The following is a 22,797-nucleotide window of genomic DNA, read 5'->3' as shown; positions in this document are numbered from 1 at the left end:
TAGTGCACAGATTAGCTGTTTTGTTATTAATAAATCCAAGGTCTGGGTAAGTCAAATAGTTGAGAAATAATGGGAATATAATGAGGTTCTGTACTTAAGATTGGTAGTTCTACAAAAAGCATATGACCAGGACTAAGAGAAAAGTTGTTCAGAACATTAAAGTTCTAATCTAACCTAAATCTAAAATCTAAACTAACCTAACCTAACACAACACAAATCTGAAAACAAACCCCAACTCAACATCACTAGAGTTAAAGATCGGTACTATCAATGTAAGAAGCCTGAATGGCAAAGAAATGGAGCTAGCTGAGGAATTAGATAAGTACCAGATCGACATAATAGGGGTGACTGAAACAAAAAAGACCAAAACTGGTGAGATCTTTCTGAGCAATAAATACAAAATGTTATATTCAGGCAATAACAATCAAGGAAAAGAAGGAGTAGCCATAGTATTCAACACAAAATACGAGGCTAATCTTCTTGAATGGCAGTCAGTCTCAAGTAGAGTAATGTGGGCAAATATGAGAATGGGGAACTGGACAATGAGACTTATTTGTGCCTATGGTCCCACAGAAGGTTCTACTAAGGTAGAAGTGGAGGAATTTTTTGAGGCTTTAGAAAAAGCAACTGACACAATGAAAAAGGAAAAGTTGGTCCTTGTTGGGGATCTAAATAGTAGAGTAGGAAATGATTGTGAGACATACAAAAATATTTTGGGAAAATTTGGAGAAAAGAGCAAAGCTAATAATAATGGCAAATATCTGTTGGATTTCTGCTCAGGACATGGACTGGTTATTACTAACACCATGTTCCAACATAAAAATGTGCACAAATTCACATGGAGAGAAGAGGCTAGGAATAAGAAAAGTCTCATTGACTATGTTATTGTTGATAGTGATGTTTTCTCCCTGGTGCAGGACACCAGAGTGTACAGAGGATTTGAAATTGGAAGTGATCACTATTTAGTCTTGAGCAGGATAAAATTGAATTTCATATTGAAAAGAATAACATGTAAGAAAGTTTTAAAGCGAATAAAAGTTGAGCAGCTCTCAGATGTGAACTGTAGACTAAAATACAGAAATATTATTGAAAAGAAAATGAAAGAGTTTGAGAACAGGAATCAAACCTTGGAGATTCAGTGGCAAACTCTGAAGGAAACATTGATTGATTCTGCCAGAGAGGCATGTGGTGAGGTTGTGTGCAAAGATAAAAAAATCAGAACTCCCTGGTGGACACAGGAAGTTAAAGAGGCAGTGAAGGAAAAGAAGAAAGCATATCAAAAGTTCCTGGCAAATAAGTCAGCTTTTACTCTTACAGAATACAGAGACAAATGTAAGAAAGCTAAACAGTGTGTAAAACTAGCTAAACAAAAGTCATGGGAGGACTTTGGCAAGAATATAGAAAATAAATATCAAGAAGGTGGCAAAATATTCTGGAGGTTGTTGAAGAAGCTTAGGAATGGAGGAAAGAGTGCTGTAAAAGGAATTAGAGATGATAAAGGTGAAATGAAAACAGGAGAAAAAGATATCCTTGAAGTATGGAGTAATTACTTTGAAAAACTGCTAAATGAAACAAGCAGTGATGACAGCACAGTGATAAAAAACACTGACCAGGCATGCAGTCAGGAATACATATCCATACTTGAAGTAGAAAAAGCCATCAAAGGCTTGAAATGTGGAAAGGCAGCAGGAGTAGATGATATTCGACCAGAAATGCTGAAGTATGGTGGTATAAGAGTCTTACAGTGGCTGCACTACATAGTTCAGAAAGCCTGGACAGAGGGACGAATTCCCGATGATTGGAGTAGAGCTCTCATAGTACCCATATATAAAAAGGGAAATAAAACTGAATGTGAGAATTACAGAGGTATTTCCCTACTGAGTGTTCCTGGCAAGATCTATGCAAGTATACTTGAGAAACGGTTGAGAAGAATTGTGGAAGAAAAGCTTGGTGAAGAACAAGCTGGATTCAGGCCAAATAGAGGCTGTCAGGATCAGATCTTCACTTTACGACAAATAGTCGAGAAAGCATGGGAATATAACAAAGATCTGTATTTAAGTTTTGTCGATTTGGAAAAGGCATATGACAAGGTGCCAAGAGAGAAGCTATTCAATACGCTGCAGTTATATGGTGTCAATGGGGCATTATATCAAGCAATACTTAGTCTTTATTTGAGTTGTGAGTCAGCAGTTAGAATTGAAGGAAGTACAGGAAGATGGTTTAATGTTAAATCTGGTGTGAGACAAGGATGTACATTATCCCCTCTGTTATTCATTATCTATATGGATCACATTATGAAGGAATGTGGTATTAAACCTGATATCAAAATTGGAGATGTTAATGTCAGCTCTTTGCTTTATGCGGATGATGTTATACTTCTAAATAAATCCGCTACAAGTCTGCAAGATTCTCTGACTAAATTGAATAGCTGTTGTAATAGATATGGTATGAAGGTCAGCAATAAAAAGACAAAGACAATGAAAATAGGCAGAATCATTGAAAATGTCAACTGTGTTGTGAACGGAGAACCTGTGGAACAAGTAAAACATTTCAGCTACTTAGGCACAATTTTTACTGAAGATGGTAAACTAAATATAGAAATAGACAACAGAATCAGCAAAGCTGGTATGGTGGGAAGTCAATTGAATAAATTCATATGGAATAAGAAAGAAATTAGTCGGAACACTAAATTAGCTGTATACAAGACTGTGTTCAAACCAATTTTAACTTATGGATCTGAGAGCTGGGTCAGAAGTAAAACACTTGACCAAAGACTAGAGACCGCAGATATGAGAGTCCTGAGAAAGATTAGAGGCGTGAACAGATGGCATCAATGGCAATATCATATTAAAAATGAGGATATTAGGAAAGAACTTGACATTGTCAGCATCCAGGAATGCGTTAGCAGAGCTAATCTCAGATGGTATGGTCACTTAAATAGAATGGGAGAGGAAAGATTAGCAAAACAAGTGTTCTCTGCCAGGTTGGCAGGAAAACGACCCAGAGGAAGACCAAGATATAGGTGGATTGATACGGTACAAAGTGCCTTAGACGATAGAAATATAAGATCTGATAATGTTGGAGTCTTGACAAGTAACAGACTGATTTGGAGGAAAATTGTAGATAGGAAGTTAGTAATGATGTAATTTTTTCGTGTAGTACTGTCATATCCTGTACACCCCTTGAGGGTACATGGCAGGAATTTGATGATGATGATGATGAGGTCTGGGTAATATCCTCCTTTCTATCTTCCACTGTTAAATGATGATGGCTGTTTAGGATCATGAATAAGACTTGTTTGATTACTTTCAGTCCACTATTCAACTAACTCTCCATCCTGGTTTGTTTCACTATAACCCCCACTGTGTGCTATGACTATTAAGGTCACCAATAATAGCAGTTTTCCTTTGTGTCAAATACTGGGAAATTTCAAAAGCAAAGATTATACTAGGTGGTAATATACTGAGAAAACACTGATGTTATCCAGATCTATTCCAAGGATTTCTATATTATTTTGGCTTGTGGTTAGGCATCCTGTAACCTGAATCTCCTGCCGAGTGAAAATAGCACTTCCATATTTTTCATGTGGTATTTCTTTAATGAGCTTCATTCCAGTAATTTTGGGTCTGGTTTGTTAGGTCCTTTGTGTGTCTCCTGTCGACATAAAATATCACATTTATGTTCTTTACACATTTTCGCAATAAGATCTTCTTTTACAGAAGCCCTCTATATTGTGAGAGATGATTGTCAGGACGGTTCCCATAAGGGCCGTTGTTTAATCATTGTGTCTCTGATAAAGAGGATGTTAGTAGCACTATAGAACTGTAGAAATCTATAGAAGACTACTGTATTATACTATACTGTACTGTAGATCGCTGGCATTCTAACTAGTGATTTATAGCTCAATATATATATCACTCGCTGGCCTGGTTGTCCAAGTGGTTAGCGACTCCAGCCAAGAGGCTGTGGGTTCGAATCCTGCTTAGGCATGGATGTTTGTGATTATCCTCTCCCAATATGGACTGGGTCACCATGGGAGTAGTAGATCCAAAAACCTCCTGCAATGGGAGAGGCCTTCACCCTGCAGTGGGTAGAAAATAGACTGGTAATTTTTTTATTTATTTTTGTTTTGTTATATATATGACTCAGTACAATGTCCAATTTCTACAATATAACTTTAATGTTCTGAACAACTTTTCTCTTAGTCCTGGTCATATGCTTTTTGTAGAACTACCAATCTTAAGTACAGAACCTCATTATATTCCCATTATTTCTCAACTATTTGACTTTCTGATTATCCTTTTCTCAAGTATGCTTGCATAAATCTTACCAGGAAGACTCACTAGGGAAATTCCTATGAAATTCTCAAGCTGTTTTATTTCTTTTACAGATTAGTTACAGACTATTTTACAGACTAGGAACTCTACTCCAATCATCTGAAAATCTAACCTCTGACAAGGCTTTCTGAATTATGAACATTCATAATTCCTTATACATCTCCATAGTCAAATAACATCTATTCTAGCTGATTTCCTGCATTTCAATATTATTGATGGTTTTGTCTAAATCAAAGTGCAGATATGCATTTCTGATTGCATTCCTTTTGAATAATTTTTATCACTGTTCAGTCACCGCGTTTTTTTTAATTAAGTCATCATCATAAAATTCCTGACATGTACCCTCAACCGGTGTACAAGATATGATAGTACTACATGAAAAATTTACATCATTACTTACAATTTTCCTCCAAATCAGTCTGTTACCTGTCATAGCTTCAACATTGTCAGATCTTATATTTCTATCTTCTAAGGCACTTTTAACTATATCAATCCACCTATTTCTTGGTCTTCATCTGGGTCTTTTTCCTGCCAACCTGGCAAAGAACACTTGTTTTGCTAATCTTTCGTCTCCCAATCGGTTTAAGTGACCATATCACCTGAAATTAGCTCTGCTAATGTATTCCTGGATGCTAACAATGTCAAGTTCTTTCCTAATATCCTCATTTTTAATATGATGTTGTCATTGATGCTATCTGTTCTTGCCCCTAATCATTCTCAGGAACCTCATATCTGTGGTCTCTAGTCTTTGTTCACGTGTTTTATTTCTAACCCAGCTGACTTATTTGCCAGGAACTTTCAGTATGCTTTTTTCTTTTCATTCACTGTCTCTTTAACTTCCTGTGTCCACCATAGAGTTCTGATTTTTTCTAACCTTGCAGACAACCTAACTACATGCCTCTCTGGCTGAATCAATCAATGTTTTCATCAGTTCTCAAAACCTCCAGTTCTCAAACTCTTTAATTTTTTTTCAATAATCTTTGTGTATTTTAGTCTACAGTTCACATCTGAGCTGCTTAACTTCTATTCACTTTAAAATTTTCTTACATGTTCTTCTTTTCAATATAAAATTAAATTTCATCCTGCTCAAGACTAAATAGTGATCACTTCCGATTTCAAATTTTCTGTACACTCTAGTGTCTCCTGCAACAGGGAGAAAACATCATTATCAACAATAACATAATCAGTAAAACTTTTCTTATTCTATGCATCTTCTTTCCATATGAATTTGTGCACATTTTTATGTTGGAACATGGGTTTGAAATAACTAGTCCACATGTTGAGCAGAAATCCAGCAGATACTAGCTACAATGCTTCCTTCAAATTTTCCCAAAACATTCTTATATGACTGGTAATAATTTCCTACTCTGCTGTTTAGATTGGCTCACTTTAGTGAGTACAGGCATGGCAACCCCAAAGTACCTGATGCTGGACTATGCCTTACTTCATGTAATATACATCTGTTATATTATCTATAGACTGGTCCTTTCACCTTTTTTCTTTCCTTCTTTCTTTTCTTCTTGCTCCTTCCTCCCCCAATGCTATTAGAGTATTTGAGGGCTAGGGGTGAATAATCTTTCCTATTTCTTCTCATCTTATGTGGAAAGGGCCTCTGTAACCCTACCACTTTGAAAAAAGTGGTAGGGTTACAGAGCCAATTTCTTTATGGAGACCTTTCTTCAAAGGTCTCCATAAAGAAATTGGCCAAGGGTGGGGAGAGTAGTGAACCCATGGCTGTCCCCTCTATTTGTTTGTAGAATTTTCCCTGCCAAACGAAATAACCTGAGTTCATTGTGAACTGAAATAAGGCTGAGATATCGGGAGGAAATTTAGGTTGGATTAGCTCTAAAGTTTCCTTGAGTGAGGCATTTGTGAATAAGGAGGAGACGTCAAAGCTGACCATTATGTCAGTATGTTGGAGTGTAAGGTTTTCTATGCTGGCTTTGAAGTGGCCTGAGTTCTTTTTAGGTGTGATGGTGTGTTGCCAGTATTGTGTGTGAGCGCTTTGGCAAAATGTTTAGCTAATTTGTGTGTGGGGAAAATCAATGCTATCCACTATGGGACGTTATGGCATATTTTCTTTATGTATTTTTGGGAGTCCATAAATACGGGGGGGTATAGAGTTAAACGGTTTTAATCTGTTAGTAACTGAGATCCCGCGGCTAGAGGGATTCGTGGTCTGTAGTGTTTGTTGAGAGCTCCTGATAAGATAAGTGTTATTTTAAGTTATCATTGACAATTTTGCATGAATGTTACGTAGTTTTGTTTGCTTTGCGTATCTTAGTGTGTCTAAGATACGCAAATTCTTAGACACAAAAACACACAATATGTTTGTGTGTTTTTGGTGTTTCAATTATTAATTTGATAAAATAAGATAGAAGCGAGCACATGGTTCCCGTAAAAAAGAAAATGGTGGCTAGTAAAAATGGTTCACCATCTTTGTTAAATAACTGTAATATAAAAGAGTTTATTCGGTGTACTATCTATGAAATGTACGCTTTGCGGAGAGCGGTTGGAGTATGGTTAGATGATGATAATGGAGTGAATGTGTGTAGAAAATGTAAGGAAAATGAGGAATTAAAGTGTATTTCAGGTCGTGAGTGTGATAGTTTTGTAAAATTTCAGAATGAAGATAATAGTGATTCGATAAGAAATTGCAAGGTTGTACCAGAGAACTGTGAGGGCGTAAATGTAGAAAGTGTGAATGATGGTATTAATACAGAAGAAATTAATGGTTTAACATTTAATAAAAAATATGAGATAGATGCAATGAGTGAGATCGCGTTGTTGAGCGGAGTGATACACAGAGCAAAACGGCAGCTAGAGCGTGTGCATAAATGTCTACCAAGTGTACCAGCCAATAATAAAAAGTATGATAGGAAAAATAAGAGTATGTTTGTGAACGTAAACAAAATGAAGGAGCGAGTGCTATATGGAGATTAGCTAGTATGAGGTGTATTAGTAGAGAATTTGACAAAATCGTACCAACCGGGTGCGACCATCAAGGATGTAAGTGAGTCTATTAGAGAGCAAAAGGAAAGGGTGAAAGAAATGATAGTTGTGGCAGGTACGAATGATTTGAAAGGAGATAAAATGGAAATGATAGAGCACCAGAATGAATTGTTTGAGGTAGCAAAAGAAAAGAGCGAGAGTTAGGATGATTAGTCTTTTGCCGCGGTATGATAGTGAAGTGTTTAGAAGGAGGGCCATAATTGCAAATGATTTTATGTGTGGGTTATGCATGACGAGTGGTGTGGAATTTGTGGACATGTGGAGTGAGTTCGATGGGCGAAAGGATCTATAAGATGGATGGTTTGCATTTGAATAGATTCGGTGTAAGGAGATTTGAAAAAGTATTGTTGAATGAAGTGGATGTGCAAAATCAGGGAAACTAGATTTATTAAGGGGGGGGGGGAGTAGATATGCAGACCTTAGGGAGGCAGTTAAGTGTATGAATGAGTATAATATGCCCGAGCGAATAAGGACAACAAATCATAATGGGATAGTTAGTATAAGGCATCAAGGTAGGGATGGGGCTAACGGGGGTCTGCATTTCATGTACACTAATGGTAGGAGTATTAGGAACAAGAAGGAAGAATTTTTGGCCTTGGTTGGCACTTCCAGACCACAGGTTATTGGCATTAGTGAAACATGGCTTACTGTAGGTGATATAGCTAGTGGGATTGAATGTGATGAGTATAGTGTGTTCAGGAATGACAGGGAGAATAAAATACGGGGAGGAAAATTGTTGATGATAGCTGATGAGCTGCAGCCAAGGAGAATAGAAGATGAATTGCAGGATACAGAAAAGAACACATTTGAGGCCATTTGGTGTGAGATTGTGGCTAGCAGAACAAAATATACAGGGTGCTGCTATAGACCAGGTGATGGAAAAGATGGTGGAGATAGTATGCACAAGCAAATAGAAGAAATGACTGGAAGCAGGGTAATTATTATGGAGGATTTCAACTATGGTGGCATTCACTGGAGAGAGGAGAGGACACACGGGAGGAAGGAATTGCATTTTATGTAGTTATTAAGGGACAACTATCTGCGACAGCATGTAATGGAAAATACTAGGGGTCAGAGAGTCAGAGAGGTCAGAGAGTGCTTAGTAATTGCATCTGAGGATTTGGCTGAAACTAATATGACCACATTGCCACCAACCGGTGAGAGCGATCATAGGGTCTTCACTTGGGAGGTGGCTAAAGGTGTGGAATTTACAATTAAGACAGGGTACATGTGGAATAATCGGGCAGGTAAGTACGACAAGCTTAGGAGTTTGATTGGTTCTGTGCTGTGGCATGTACAACTGCAAGGACTAGAAGTTGATAGTGCATGGGAGTCGGTTAAGAAGTGTTTGCATGAGGCAATGGCTGACTGTATACCTAGAGTCCAAATAATAAATCAAATAGGGGTTAAATGGATGAATAACACCATTAAGCTTGAGCCGCAAAAAATGAAACAGCTGTGGAGGGAATTTAAGGAGAAAGGTGACCGACAGGCACATGAACAGTATAAAGCGCAGGCCAGAAGGGTAACGAGTGTGGTAAGGAAAGCAAAAGCAGATTATGAAACAACATTAGCCATGCAGGCTAAAGAGAATCCCAAACAGTTTTTTTGATATGTTGCAAGTAAAAGAAGAAATGTATATGGCAGAATGATTTTAAAGAATGCCGATGGTAGGGAGGTAACCGAATCAGTTGATATAGTTGAATTACTGAGCGAGCACTTTGCAAGAATATATCATCCAAGTGGTGACACTGTAGAAATGAATGAACCAACAGATTATATGGGAATTGTGGTGAATGAAGTGGAGGTGAGTAGTCTATTGCAAAACCTCAATGTCAATACATCTGTGGGATTGGATGGTATACCAGCTCATGTTGTACATGAAGCGGCTAAAGAATTGTCAGTGCCCTTGACCATTTTGTTTAATTTGAGTCTTGGGGTCTGGGTTAGTCCCGAGGGGGGGGGGGGTAAGGAGAAGAAAATAGTTCCACTGCATAAAGGAGATTCCAAGACTGCTGTTGTAAATTACCGACCGATTAGCATATCAGGAATCGTTGTCAAGGTCTTGGAGAAATTAGTCAAGAAAAGAATACAGGATTGGATAGATGAAAATGGAATATTGTATGGGGGACAACATGGTTTTGTGAAGGGTAGATCATGCCTCAAGTAACTAGCTCACATTTTATAACACAGTGATGGCTGAACTGGATAAGGGTAATGGGTTTACAGTTATTCTACTGGACCTTGCCAAGGCCTTTGACAGGATACCACATGGAACTCTAATCAGTAAACTGGAACAGATGGGGATGGATATAGGGTTGGTGAGATGGATAGGAGGGTGGTTGATGGAGAGATACCAGAGAGTGGTTTATTCAGGAGTTGAGTCCAAAAGACGGCTTGTGACTAGTGGTGTGCCGCAGGGTTCTGTTCTTGGACCACTACTTTTCAATTTATTCATCAATGATATAGGAAAGGATCTGAGAGGAAGTGTTCACTCGTTTGCTGATGATGCAAAGTTGGGTAGAGCAATTGTGAGTGCACAGGATGTCAAAATTTTGCAGGATGATTTGGATAGTTTGGAGGACTGGGCTAAGGAAAATGGATGTCAATTTAATGTGGCAAAGTGTAAAGTTATGCAGTTTGGGGTGAAAAGATTAGCAACAGTATATATTGGTGGAACTGTACTCCAGGAGATTGATGAGGGCAGGGATTTGGGGATGTTGGTGGATAGGGAGTTGAAGTTTAGGGGGCACATTGCAAAAGTGGCTAAATCAGCTCATCAAATCACTTGTCTTCTGAAAAATACTTTAACAAGCAGAGACAAACAAGTTATTGTTCCTCTGTATCGAGCCTTGATAAGACCCCATCTAGACTACTGTGCCCAGATATGGGCACCAGGGTTTCTTCTTGATGGGGAGGTGGTGGAGAGGATCCAGAGACGAGTGACCAAGATGATAGCAGGTCTGTGGAATGAACCGCATGAGAACAGGTTGAAAATTGTGGGTTGCAAAATTTGGTCGATAGGCGGAAAAGGGGTGACATGATTGAGACATTCAAATTACTGAAGGGTTTCTATAAGATTAATCCAGAAGATATTTTTGATAACAGGACTGGTGGTGGGAGGACTAGGGGCCATACATGGCAGCTGGGCAAGCATGTGGTTAGCAGGAGTGTTAGAGCTAGGTTTTTTACTTGGAGAGTGGTGAATGAGTGGAATAAGCTGCCAGAGTCTGTTGTGGGTGCTATGACCGTGCATGAGTTCAAGGCGAGGTATGATAGATACTGTGTGAATGTCGAATAGTTGTTCTTGACATGATGTTAGAGCCTCCCTCGATGAGTCTGTCGACTCCTTGGAGTTGTCCGTAATAATAATAATAATAAATAATAATAATAACTTCTATGGGCCAAGAAGTGATCTTCTTAAGGAGCCTGTGAAGTTTTCTGATTTGTGAGTTGGTGGAATGGTATTCGATAGGGAGGTAAGTAGCTCGATCTAATAGAAGAGCATTAAACTTACCTGTGTAGTCTGTTTGTTTAAGTACTGCAGTTGCATTTCCCTTATCCGCTTTGGTGATAACTATTTCTTTATTATTCCTCATTTCCAGCAGAGCTTTATAGTCTTTATCGGATATGTTGGTTTTTGGTGGACTTGCTTTGGAGAGGACACACTGTAGCATACACCATAGCAAGTTCAAATTCGAAAGACTATTCATGGAATCAACCTCAGCCCTAAGAAACTCTCCAAACCTCAACAAATTTGGTTGCATGAGACTGCCCCAAATTTGGGAGGCTTACATCAGCAGATCTTCAGCCCAACGGCCAAGAACACCTACATAGCCCGCTAGGGTACACCATCAGAACGTTTAGGAGAACAATGGCTTCCTCGCTTCATTCTCAGTTACTGTGTTGTAGTGCCTATGTGCATGTGCCTTTTTTGTAAGTTCCTTTTGAAGATGGCAACATGACGTTGCTGAAATATCGGAAATATTTATTAAAGTGTAATTTAATTTATATTCTTATGTACATTGTCAATTCCTTAAGTGATTTAATAATGAGAGAAGTTACCAGAAATGTTTTGGGAAGGAGTCAAGGTGATAATACAGGATACAGCGAAGAAGTATCTCAGCCCAATAAGAAGACCAAGAGACCCATGGATATCAGATTCAACACGGAAACTAATCAAAAGAAGGTGGTTGGAAAAACAAAGAGACACAGGGACTGAAGAATATAAGAGATTACATAGAGAAGTCAGAAGAGCCATCAAGCAGGATGAGGAGAAGTTCTATACTAATAAATGTCAAGAGACAGAATTCCAGGTGAGGAGGCACAATTATAAAAGGATGTTTTATTTGGTTCATGACTTAAAGCACAAGTTTAAGCCCAAATTGAATGTCATTAAAGATAGGAATGGAGCATTATTAAAAGAAGAGTTGGAAATCAAAAACAGATGGAAAGAATACTGTGAGGAACTGAACAGTGGGGTGCATAAAGAAAATGTGGAGCCCTCTCGCCAGGAAAATTATGATTTGGAACCTCCTCCACTTAGGCATGAAGTTGAAAGAGCAGTTAAGCAGCTTAACAGCAATAAGGCCCCAGGTGCAGATGAAATCTCAGCAGAGTTAATTAAGGCCACAGGGGATGGAGGGATAAGAGCATTTCATACATTGATTACAAGAATATAGGAGACAGGATTACGGCCTAGAAAGTGGAAGAAGTCGGTTTTCATACCACTACATAAGAAAGGTGATATGAAGGCATGCAAGAACTATAGAACTATTAGTTTAATATCTCATGCAAGCAAAATTTTATTGAAGATCATGCTAAATAGGATTGAGGCCAAAGTTCAGGCAGAGATGTCTAAGGAACAAGCAGGTTTTAGGAAAGGTAAGGGCACCAGAGATCAGATCCTTTGCCTTAGACAGATCATAGAAAAATATAAAGAATTCAGACTCCCTCTGGTAATGTGTTTCTTAGACTACTCTAAAGCTTTTGACTGTGTTCAGCATGTGAAACTGTGGGAAGTAATGAAAATAATGGGTTTTCCTCAACACTATCAGGTTGATAGCCAATTTGTACAGGGAGCAAGAAGCCATGGTAAGAATAGGTGTTAGATTGACTGACTGGCTTCAAGTTGGAAAAAGAGTTAGGCAAGGATGTTTACTTTCTCCTCACTTGTTTAGTATATATGTGGAAGACATCATGCGTGAAGCATTGGATGAGCTCAAGACCGGAATTAGGATAGGAGGTAGATTGATCAGTAATCTGAGGTATGCTGATGACATAGTACTTCTTTGTAATGACATGGAAGAACTAGGACTAATTCTTGACAAACTTAACAAGATCAATAATAACAGAGGACTTCAACTCAATCCTAGCAAGACAAAGATTATGGTTCTCAAAGGAAATACAAACAGGGAAGCTCTTGAGAAACAAGTGTACCTTAATAGAGAAAGAATTGAGGAAGTTAACAAGTTTGAGTACCTGGGATTCATTATTAATGTGAAGAATTGCTGTTCAAAAGACGTTAGAAGGAGGTTAGGAATGGCTAAAACAACAGAACAGAGACTTGTCTAAAATCTGGAAGGATGGATCAATCTCCATGGAAACAAAGTTGAGGCTTTTGGATTGCAGTTGTTTTTCCAACAGTGACTTATGGATGTGAAACTAGGAACTTAAAGAAGTCACATAAGAAACGGATATCTGCTTTTGAGATGTGGTGTTACAGTAGGCTGTTGAGGATATCATATACTGAAAGACATACATTTGAATTGCTGTTCAAAAGACATTAGAAGGAGGTTAGGAATGGCTAAAACAACAGACAGAGACTTGTCTAAAATCTGGAAGGATGGAGCAATCTCCATGGGAACAAAGTTGAGGCTTTTGGATTGCAGTTGTTTTTCCAACAGCGACTTATAGATGTGAAACTAGGAACTTAAAGAAGTCAGATAAGAAACGGATATCTGCTTTTGAGATGTGGTGTTACAGTAGGCTGTTGAGGATATCATATACTGAAAGACATACAAATGAATGGGTGTTAGAAAAGATCAGTAGAACTTTAAGGCTCCTTAAGGATATTGATACAAGAAAGATAAAATATTTTGGACACATTGAAAGGATGGAAGAGGGACTTCTCAGAACAGTAATAGAAGGTAAAGTTCCTGGAAAAAGAGGAAGGGTTAGACCATAAATGAGATGGATGGTGTTTGTGTGTGTGTGTGTGTGTGGAGTGACTGATCTTCAGAGTCGTGGCCTCCAGAAAAGCAAACAACGGTACTTCAAGACGAGGATTGGTGTGGCACATCACTGAGCATCGGAGTGACCATATGGCATCTGTAGATGCTCAATGAACATAGATGGGTAATGGGGGCAGAACATGAGATCATCTCTAGAAGTTGAGTAAAGGGAGTTAATAGTATCTACTCCTCATATCCCTTAACAGGGATGTGAGGATTAGATTTTTTGCTTGGAGATTGGTGAATAAATGGAATGGGTTGCCAGTATCAGTTATGAGCAGTTTGTCTGTTAATGGGTTCAAGGGATAGTTGAATTTCCCACGATGAGTCTTTGGACTCCATGGATGTGCTTGTACAATAATAATAATAACCTATATTTCTTTAGGTTACACATCAGGAATTTGATGATTATGATGCCAATTGATCAAATAATTTATATTCACCTGCTTGATGACTGATCAGCTACATCCTGCACAGGTGAATGTGCAACATCGCTACTGCTATCATCTTCTATCACAAATCGCTGAGGGGGATGCTTCAAAGACTGTCCTTTCCATGTGGGTTTGAATGGAATGTAACCCTCTATAAATGAAATAATATATTTTTATGTAGTGCTCTGAGGAGAAAAAATAAATAAAATAAAATAAACATTAAAAGAAGAAGGGATAATGTTACAGTGCATTTATCAAGGAATAAAAATACTTAAACTAGTTCAATACTTTTTCAACTGAAAGGTTAAAAAAAAACAATAATTTCTTCTAATAATTTCAGTTTAATGCAAAAATAAAAGAAAGAATGAGATGACACTTGATTCAAGTCTCATGAAACTTATCACTATGGAAGGCTATCCCCCATTTCTTAAAAGCTTTGCATTCATGTTGGAGCTTGACCCTTAGTTCATTACTGCAGCTGCATTCTAGTAAATAGGCTTATGAGTTGATAACTCATAACTAGCATTTTTAGGATATAACAATGTATACTAAAATATTGATTATGATTACTTTAAATTAATACCTTCCTATATGTCAGCAACATTACATTGCCATCATTAGGAATCACAAAAACAATAATATGTGCAGGCACTAACACTGGGCAAATGAGGCTGAAGAAAGGCAACCAAAGTCAAGCCTAGAGTCATAAATGGTGCCCTCTAGTGGGCTAGAATGGGTGGTCTTGGCCATTAGGCTGAAGATCTGAGGATGAGTGCTTCCCAAATTTGGTGCAGTCAACTGCAATCCCTCCCCCCCTTCAGAGCAGAGATTACTCAAGATCTATATTATATATGTCCAGGGAACACCGAAAAAATTGACAAAAATCTTAAGGAAATACAACCTAACAACCACTTACAGACCACATAGAAAATTGGCATCTCAATGGCATTTCACAGATAAGTGCCACTGTGGTTTCAAGTTAATTAGATTACACAGGAAAGCTTGTCTCCTTACTTTATGATCGCTCTACCTACCTATCTACCTTCTTGCAGACTATGATTCAATCAATACACAGATTAGAACACTTCACAGGCTCTTTAAAAAGATTATCTCTTGGCATATGAAAGACAAAAACAAACTAAACCTGTATAACTCTATACTCCCCATCCCCAACCTGGATATATGGACTACGAAAATCCATAAACAAAATGTGCCATTATTTTCCACTGTGGATGGTACTGATTCACCAACATACAAGTCAGCTAAACTTCTTCTTCTTCTTCTGCAGCTTCTCCCACTTAAGTGGGGTCACTGTTTGTAATGAGTCTCCTCCACACCTTCCTGTCTTGGGCTGTCACCACATCCAAGTTCTTCATCTTCAAGTCCTCTTCTACCAGCTCCCTCCATCTCTTCTTTGGCCGCCCACGCTTCCGCCTTCCTTGCACATCCATCTGCATGACCCTTCTTCCCACATATTCGTCCTCCCTCCTCATCACATGACCAAACCATCTCAACCTTGCCTCCTGTATTTTCGCTCCTAAGTTCGTAACTTTCACTGTTCCCCTGACATAGTCATTTCTCAGACGATCCTTTCTGGTCACACCACACATCCACCTAAGCATTCTAATCTCTGCTACTTCCATCCTGCTGATATTATTTTTCCTCAGGGCCACAGTTTCTATAGCATATGTCATAGCTGGCCACACTACTGTCCTATAAATTTTGCCTTTCAGATTGATCGGCACCCTCTTATCGCATAACACTCCAGCCATCTCCCTCCAGTTCCTCCAACCCGCTTGTATCCTGCATCCCACTTCCTTCTCAGCTCCTCCATCTTCTTCCACTGTTGAACCTAAGTATCTAAAGTCTCTCACCTTCCTGATGACATTTCCTTCCAGCTCCAGATATGTCTCCTGGCCACCGCCCACTGCGCAACACATATACTCTGTCTCACTTCTGCTCAATCTCATACCTCTCTCTTCCAGTACTTTTCTCCATCTTTCCAGTTTAGTTCCCGCTTCTTCTCTTGAATCTACACACAACAAGATGTCATCTGCATACAACATTGTCCAAGGTGCATCTTCTCTCACCTCCTCTGTTACCACCTCCAACACAATATTAAACAGAAATGGACTTAATGCTGACCCTTGATGCAAGCCAACTGTTACTTGAAAACTTTCTGTCTGTCCCAAACAGGTCCGAACACTTGTCTTCACATTTCTGTACATTTCCCACACCAACCTGACATTTCTCCGGCACCTTCTTCTCCCTCAGACACCTCCAGACTTCTTGCCTTGGCACTCTATCGTATGCTTTCTCCAGATCAATAAATACCAGATGTAACTCCCTTTGTTTCTCTCGATATTTTCCCATCATCTGCCATAACCCAAAGATAGCATCTGTTGTTGATCTACCAGGCATGAAGCCAAATTGTTCCTTTGCAATCTCCACCTCCTTCCTCAATCTACCATCAAGAACCCTTTCTAGGATCTTCATTGTGTGGGGCATCAACTTTATTCCTCTGTAATTTTTACAGTCTTGTGCATCCCCTTTACCCTTGTAGATGGGGACAAGAGTACTCTCCCTCCATTCCTCGGGTATATTTTCCTGTTGGCAAACTTTCATGAACAGGTCCCACAGCAGGTCAATTCCCTCTTCCCCCAGTGCCTTCCATACCTCCACTGGAATTCTGTCGGGGCCCACCGCTTTTCCATTCTTCATCCTCTTCATGGCCTCCGTCACTTCCATTCTACTGATGTTCTGCACCATCCCCTCAGAAGGCTGCCCATCTCCTCTGAGAGTCCTTGCATTTTCCTCATTCAGAAGTCCCTCAAAGTATATTTTCCATCTGTTTCTTATGTCCACATCCCTCCATAATACTCTTCCTTCAGCGTCTTTGATCTGCCTCACATGTAAGATGTCCTTTGCTGCTTTATTTCTACATTTCGCTAGTTGGTAAATTTTTCTCTGTCCTTCCTTTGTTTCTAATTGATCATACAGATCTTGATATGCCATGGCCTTCGCCTGTGCCACAACTCTCTTGGCTTCTTGCTTTCTCTCTTTGTACACCTCTCTGTCCTCTTCCACTCTTGACTCATCCCACTTCTGCTTTGCCTTCCTCTTAGCTGTAACTGCCACTTGTACATCATTATTCCACCACCAACCCTCCTTCTGCTCTCTAAACTTTCCAGATGTCTCACCAAGCACCTTGATTGCACAGCTCAGGATTACTTCTGAATTATGTTTCCACCAATCCTGTACACTTTCCAGTCCATCCGAAATCCTCTCTAACACCCTCTCCCTAAAACGATTCCACACACTCTCCTCTTTTAAGCGAAACCACTTAATTGTCTTCATCCCACGGCATCCAGAAGTTCTTATCTTTGATCTTATTTTAAAGTCTGCGCACAGCAGTCGGTGTTGTTGTGCTACTTGATCTGTTGGAATTACTTTACAATTTGTCACAACCTTAAGATGTTTTCTTCTAGTCAAAATGTAGTCAATTCGTGAGCTGTTGTTATCACTCCAAAATGTTATCAAATGTTCTTCCCTCTTGAAGAAAAACGAGTTCACAATTGCCAGATCAAACGCTACTGCAAAGTCCACAACCCTCTCTCCTTCCTGGTTCATCATTCCCACTCCGTGGCCACCATGCACCCTTTCACAGTCTCTATTCTGTCTTCCTATGTGTCCGTTCAAGTCTCCTCCGACAATCACCATCTCATTTCTTCCAATTCCCTCATTTCTTCATCTAACACGTTCCAGAACTCATCTTTTTCCTCTGCTGTACAACCAACTTGCGGGGCATATACACATAATACGACCACCCGCTCTTCTCCAAGACCCAATTTCATTCGCATGATCCTGTCATTCCTTCTACACACTTCCAGTACTTCGCCCTTCATTCTGCCACATACCACAATTCCTACACCATTTCTTCCCTCGTTATTCACTCCAGAGTAGAACAATTTATATCCATCTCCCAGTTCCTTTGCCTTTCACCCCTTCCACCTTGTCTCCTGCACACATAAAATGTCCAACTTCCTCTTCCTCATCATGTCTGCCACTTCTCTTCCCCTTCCAGTCATGTTTCCTACATTCAGTGTTCCCACTCGCAACATCGCACCTGCCGTTGATGCGGTAGCCCTCGTCCATTTCTCGCAGCTGTAGGGCGATGTGGCTGCGTGTCGCTTAAGAGGTATGCCCTAGCCCTTATATCATTTTCTCTTCGACTCATAATCATAGTTTGAGCTGGCACTGAAGTTTTCCGACCGGATCAAGTCAGCTAAACATTTAATCAAAATGTGAGCATTTTGACTAAATGTTGGCAAAACACCTTTACACATAAAAAAAAACTCAGCCCACTTTAAAGCCAGTATAGGAAACCTCGCACTTCAACATACTGACATAATGGTCAGTTTTGATGTCTCCCTCTTTATTCACTAATGTTCCACTCAAAAATATCTTAGACCGTCTTCCAAGCCATATTTCTTCCCAATGTCTCAGCCCTGTTTCAGTTCCCCAGGAACTCAGGCTATTTCATTTAGCAAGGGAAATTCTACAAAGAGAGAGAGAGAGAGAGAGAGAACAGCCATGGGTTCTCCAATTTCTCCATCCTTGGCCAACATCTTCATTCAAACCTTTAAAGAAAAAGCCTTAAACTCTGCACCATATAAACCTGTCATCTGGCTATGCTACATAGATGATGCATTCTCCATTTGGCCACATGGCCTGCATATGTTCAACATTTTCTTAACACATCTAAACAACAACAGTTTAGATGTGTTTTCTAAACTGTTGTTGATTCCTCAACAGTCTCCCATGACATGCTGATTACACAACAGCCTGATGTGTAAACCCACACAAAAAGGTAAATGCATTCGCCAGTAGTCACCCCCCCCCCCTCCCAACAATGTGGAATTATAAATACCCTATATAACAGTGCAAAATTAATTAGTTCTGATAACAGTGCCCTAACTACTGACTACTTGACCATTCTCAACACTTTCTCAGCCAATAGTATAACTCCCAAAAAATATTAGACTCTGTAATAATAACTGCAATACCCCTCCCCGTTTCAGAGCAGAGATTACTCAAATCTATCACCATTCCACATATCCAGGGCACATCCAAAACAATGACAAAAATCATAAGGAAGTACAATCTGACAACCACTTACAGACCACTTAGAAAATTAGCATCCCTTATCCACTCCACGAAAGACTAGCCACATTCCCTAGACCTACCAGGTGTCTATTAGGCCACTTGTAGTTGAAAACTGTCCTACTAGAGCCTATATGGCTGAGCCAAAGAGGGTCTAGTAAGACAGCCAATATCAAAATTTCTGAACATTCAGTTCCATCACTATAGCCACTCTGGACTTGCTGACCATGCTTTGGACACCCACCACAAGATAAGCTGGAAGAAGGCCACTCTATTATACTACAGCAAATACAAATATGAAAGGAGGTTCCTCAACAAATTTGGGTGCATGAGACTGCCCAAATTTGGGAAGCATTAATCCTCAGATCTTCAACCCAACAGCTAAAACTACCCAATTTAGCCCACTAGGGGGTTTTAAGACTCTACGACCCCACTTTAGTTATCGTGCACATATTTTTTTTTGTGATCCTTGATGATGGCAATGTAACGTTACCGAAATATAGGAAGTATTCATTCAAGTTTTTATAATTAATATTTTAGCACACTTTGTTATTTTCAAAAATAACAATACTTATGAGTAACCAATGCATAAACCTAGCCAGGACTTTTAAATAAAATTAACCCTTACATGTCAGCCAACTTCTGGTATCCATGAAATCGTACTTAATTACCTGATCCTTTAATTATTTATCAGAACTGGACATTCAGATAACTGAGAGATCAGATAAACAGTAGGTTACTGTAAACTGAATAACAGCTAATAATTAGGCATGAAAGTCAACAATAAAAAGAAAGACAATGAAAATATGCAGGACCACTGAAACCATCAACTGCATCCTGAATGGAGAAGGTATAGAAGAAGTAAAACATTTCAGCTGAGTAGGTACAATTTGCAGTGAACATAGCAAATTAAATATGGAAATAGACAACAAAATTAGCAAAGCTCGCATAGTAGAGAATCAAATAGATAAATTTATATGGAGTAAGAGAAAAATTCATCAAAACACTAAAGTGATTCTATACAGGGTGGTCCATAAGTCATGGAACATTCTATAGAAAGGGCCCGTCTCTTTGAAGCCAAAATGGAAGCCATTCATGTGATGTGGATTTTCATAATTAATGAAAAAAAAAATCTGGCAAAGGTAAAAAACTTATGCAGTTGTTTCACAAAGATGGATCCTATCTATCACATGTTCCATGACTTATAGGCCACCATGTATAATACGGTGTTCAAAGCAATCTAAGTTTGTGGGTCTGAGAGCCAGATTAGGAAAGAAAGACTTCATCAAAGACTGGAGACCACAGTTATAAGAGTTAAAAAAAAATATATATATATACAGTAAAACCCCGTTTTTACGTTCCCGCAATTTACATTTTCCTGCCATTTACGCCATTTTCTGTTGGTCCCGTCTTAAGGCCTATTCACACGATGTATTGTTTTCCCGCCATTAACAACTTGATGTGGACGTTATTTCCCGTGATTTGAGTTTTTTTTCTCGGTGGCAATACCGATTTTCGAATCGATTTCAGCGGAAATCTGCGCATTTCTGTTCTCAGGTGGCGTTGCTTTCGGTTGTAGTTTCATTTCTGCCATCACGATGATTTGTGCGCATGCAGCAGTACTGTAGTGATGAGTGATACCGTGATTTTTCAATCACAGTACGAATTGATATTGCAGAATTTCTGCAACGTAATTTAGCGTGTGAAAGTTGCTTTCAAGTTGCAGTGGTAGATTATCCATGTTAGTAACATGGAGAAAAAAGACAGAAAATGTATTCGTTAGAAGAAAAGATGGCAATTCTGTGACGTGTAAATTGGCATGCCAGAACACGTGTGCATTTAGCATAAGATCTTGGACTCACCATGTCCACTTTGAATACAATAGCAAAAAAACAAGTAAAGCATTGAACTCAATGCAAAGCAATCTGGTGCTAAGTCAAAAAAAAAAAAAAAAACGAAAAGCAAAAAAATCAACAATTAAAGATTTTTTTAAATAGATAAATGTAAGTACATTGTAAATTCATTTATTTTCAGTTATTAAATTTTGTAATCTAGTATGTAGACTCACATACTAGCAGTAAGTCATCTTTTAGCCTTTTTTAAATGATTTTTTACATTTCCTGCTATTTGCACTTTTTTCCATCAGTCCCCTGAAAAGTGTAAAAAAGGGGGGTTTCTTCTGTTCACTCCTATATACAGTAGAACCCCCCTTTTTTACACTTTTCAGGGGAATTAATTTTGCCAATAATTGGCTTTAATGGCAAAACGACATGAAAATATTATGAAAAGTGAGAATATTAGGAAGGCACCTGACATTGTTATCATTCAAGTATGTGTGAGCAGATCTAATCTAAGGTGCAGGGGCACTTAAACAGAATGGCAGAAGAAAAGCTAGCAAAACAAGTGTCTTTTGCAAGATGCCAGTAAAAAGATGAGGAAGACCACAATCTAGGTCGAAGATTTTTTTTGGTCTTCTAAGAAGTGTCTTAGAAGACCAAAATAAAATATATGATGATATTGGAGTTCTGATAGATTTTTGAGGAAAATTGTTAATAGGGAGTTGTTAATGGTATAAATTTTTCATAGTATTATTTTAATATTGTGTACATCTACAGAGGATACATATCAGGAATTTGATGATGTCCTTATTGCATTACTTAATTTAATACAAAAGATTTAATGGAGAGAAAGATACTGAGGAAAGAAGAATTAAAGTTTTTCAAACTTATTCAAAAATCAAAGATACTGAATTAATCCCAAAATGACTTGATATAACATCATATAAACAGTGGTATAACATCATGCCCACTGTTTATCAACATCCTTTTACAGGGTATCCTTTAACTCTTAAAACAAAAATTTAATTAAATTTATAGAATTTGTCATATAGTCAGGATTTGATTTCCAAGGAAAATATTATCGAGCAGCAGAAGGAACAGCTGTGAGCAGTGTTATCTTACTGAATCTGACTAACATTCATAATAATTCATTTTGAACAACAGGTTTTTACTACATTTTCTCAGCCTGTATTTGGTGTTGTCATTCTCAGACCTCCATTTTGTTCATGAAAAACAGCAACTTTTATCTGTACATTAAATTTACCTTAGAACTTGAAAATGTTAATGCCTTATCACTTATGATATGGCATTCATCTCATCTCCAAGATGAATCTGAGGTTTTTTGCCTACAGAAAATTTACCTCCACTAGAAGATATTACCATGTAGACACCTGTCATCATCTAGTTAAAGGTTTAGTCAATAAAACCCTTGCAACTGAGCCTGGGTAATATATGTGCTGATGAGGATATATTAACACAATTTCATCAATTATGGAATGTCTCTATTTATCACGTAATTGCACGTTGATATATATATATATATATATATATATATATATATATATAGATAGATGTGAAGAGTCCACTGCAACTGACATTATAGTTAGAAACCATTAGAATAGCTTTCATTGTGTAGAATTTATGGAGGCAAAACAATCAAGTTGGAGTAATTACTTATAATTAAGCAAATAACACTCGACGTTTCATTCTGCTTCCAGAAATTCCACACAATGAATGCTGACCACTATGTAACCTTGAAAAAAAGTATTAGAATAGCATGGAT

The 22,797-nt window shown here is 38.5% G+C and overlaps 1 protein-coding gene across 4 annotated transcripts in view; it reads right to left on the bottom strand.

Annotated features, from left to right (window-relative positions):
* LOC150102880 (uncharacterized) overlaps positions 1–22,797 on the bottom strand; it is a 539,029-nt gene that overhangs the window by 317,679 nt on the left and 198,553 nt on the right. For all 4 annotated transcript variants that reach the window (XM_090397682.1, XM_090397680.1, XM_090397684.1 and 1 more), the window contains exon 7: positions 14,026–14,164. In XM_090397682.1, coding sequence (XP_090253808.1) covers positions 14,026–14,164 — 139 coding nt within the window. The remainder of the gene's footprint in view (positions 1–14,025; positions 14,165–22,797) is intronic.

The sequence above is a fragment of the Typopeltis vanoorti genome, chromosome 9, assembly GCF_054136105.1.
Source record: "Typopeltis vanoorti isolate ZY-2024b chromosome 9, IOZ_Tvanoo_1.0, whole genome shotgun sequence".
NCBI lineage: Eukaryota > Metazoa > Arthropoda > Arachnida > Uropygi > Thelyphonidae > Typopeltis > Typopeltis vanoorti.
Note: the sequence above shows the minus strand (reverse complement) of the source record. Positions and strands in the feature narration are given on the sequence as shown.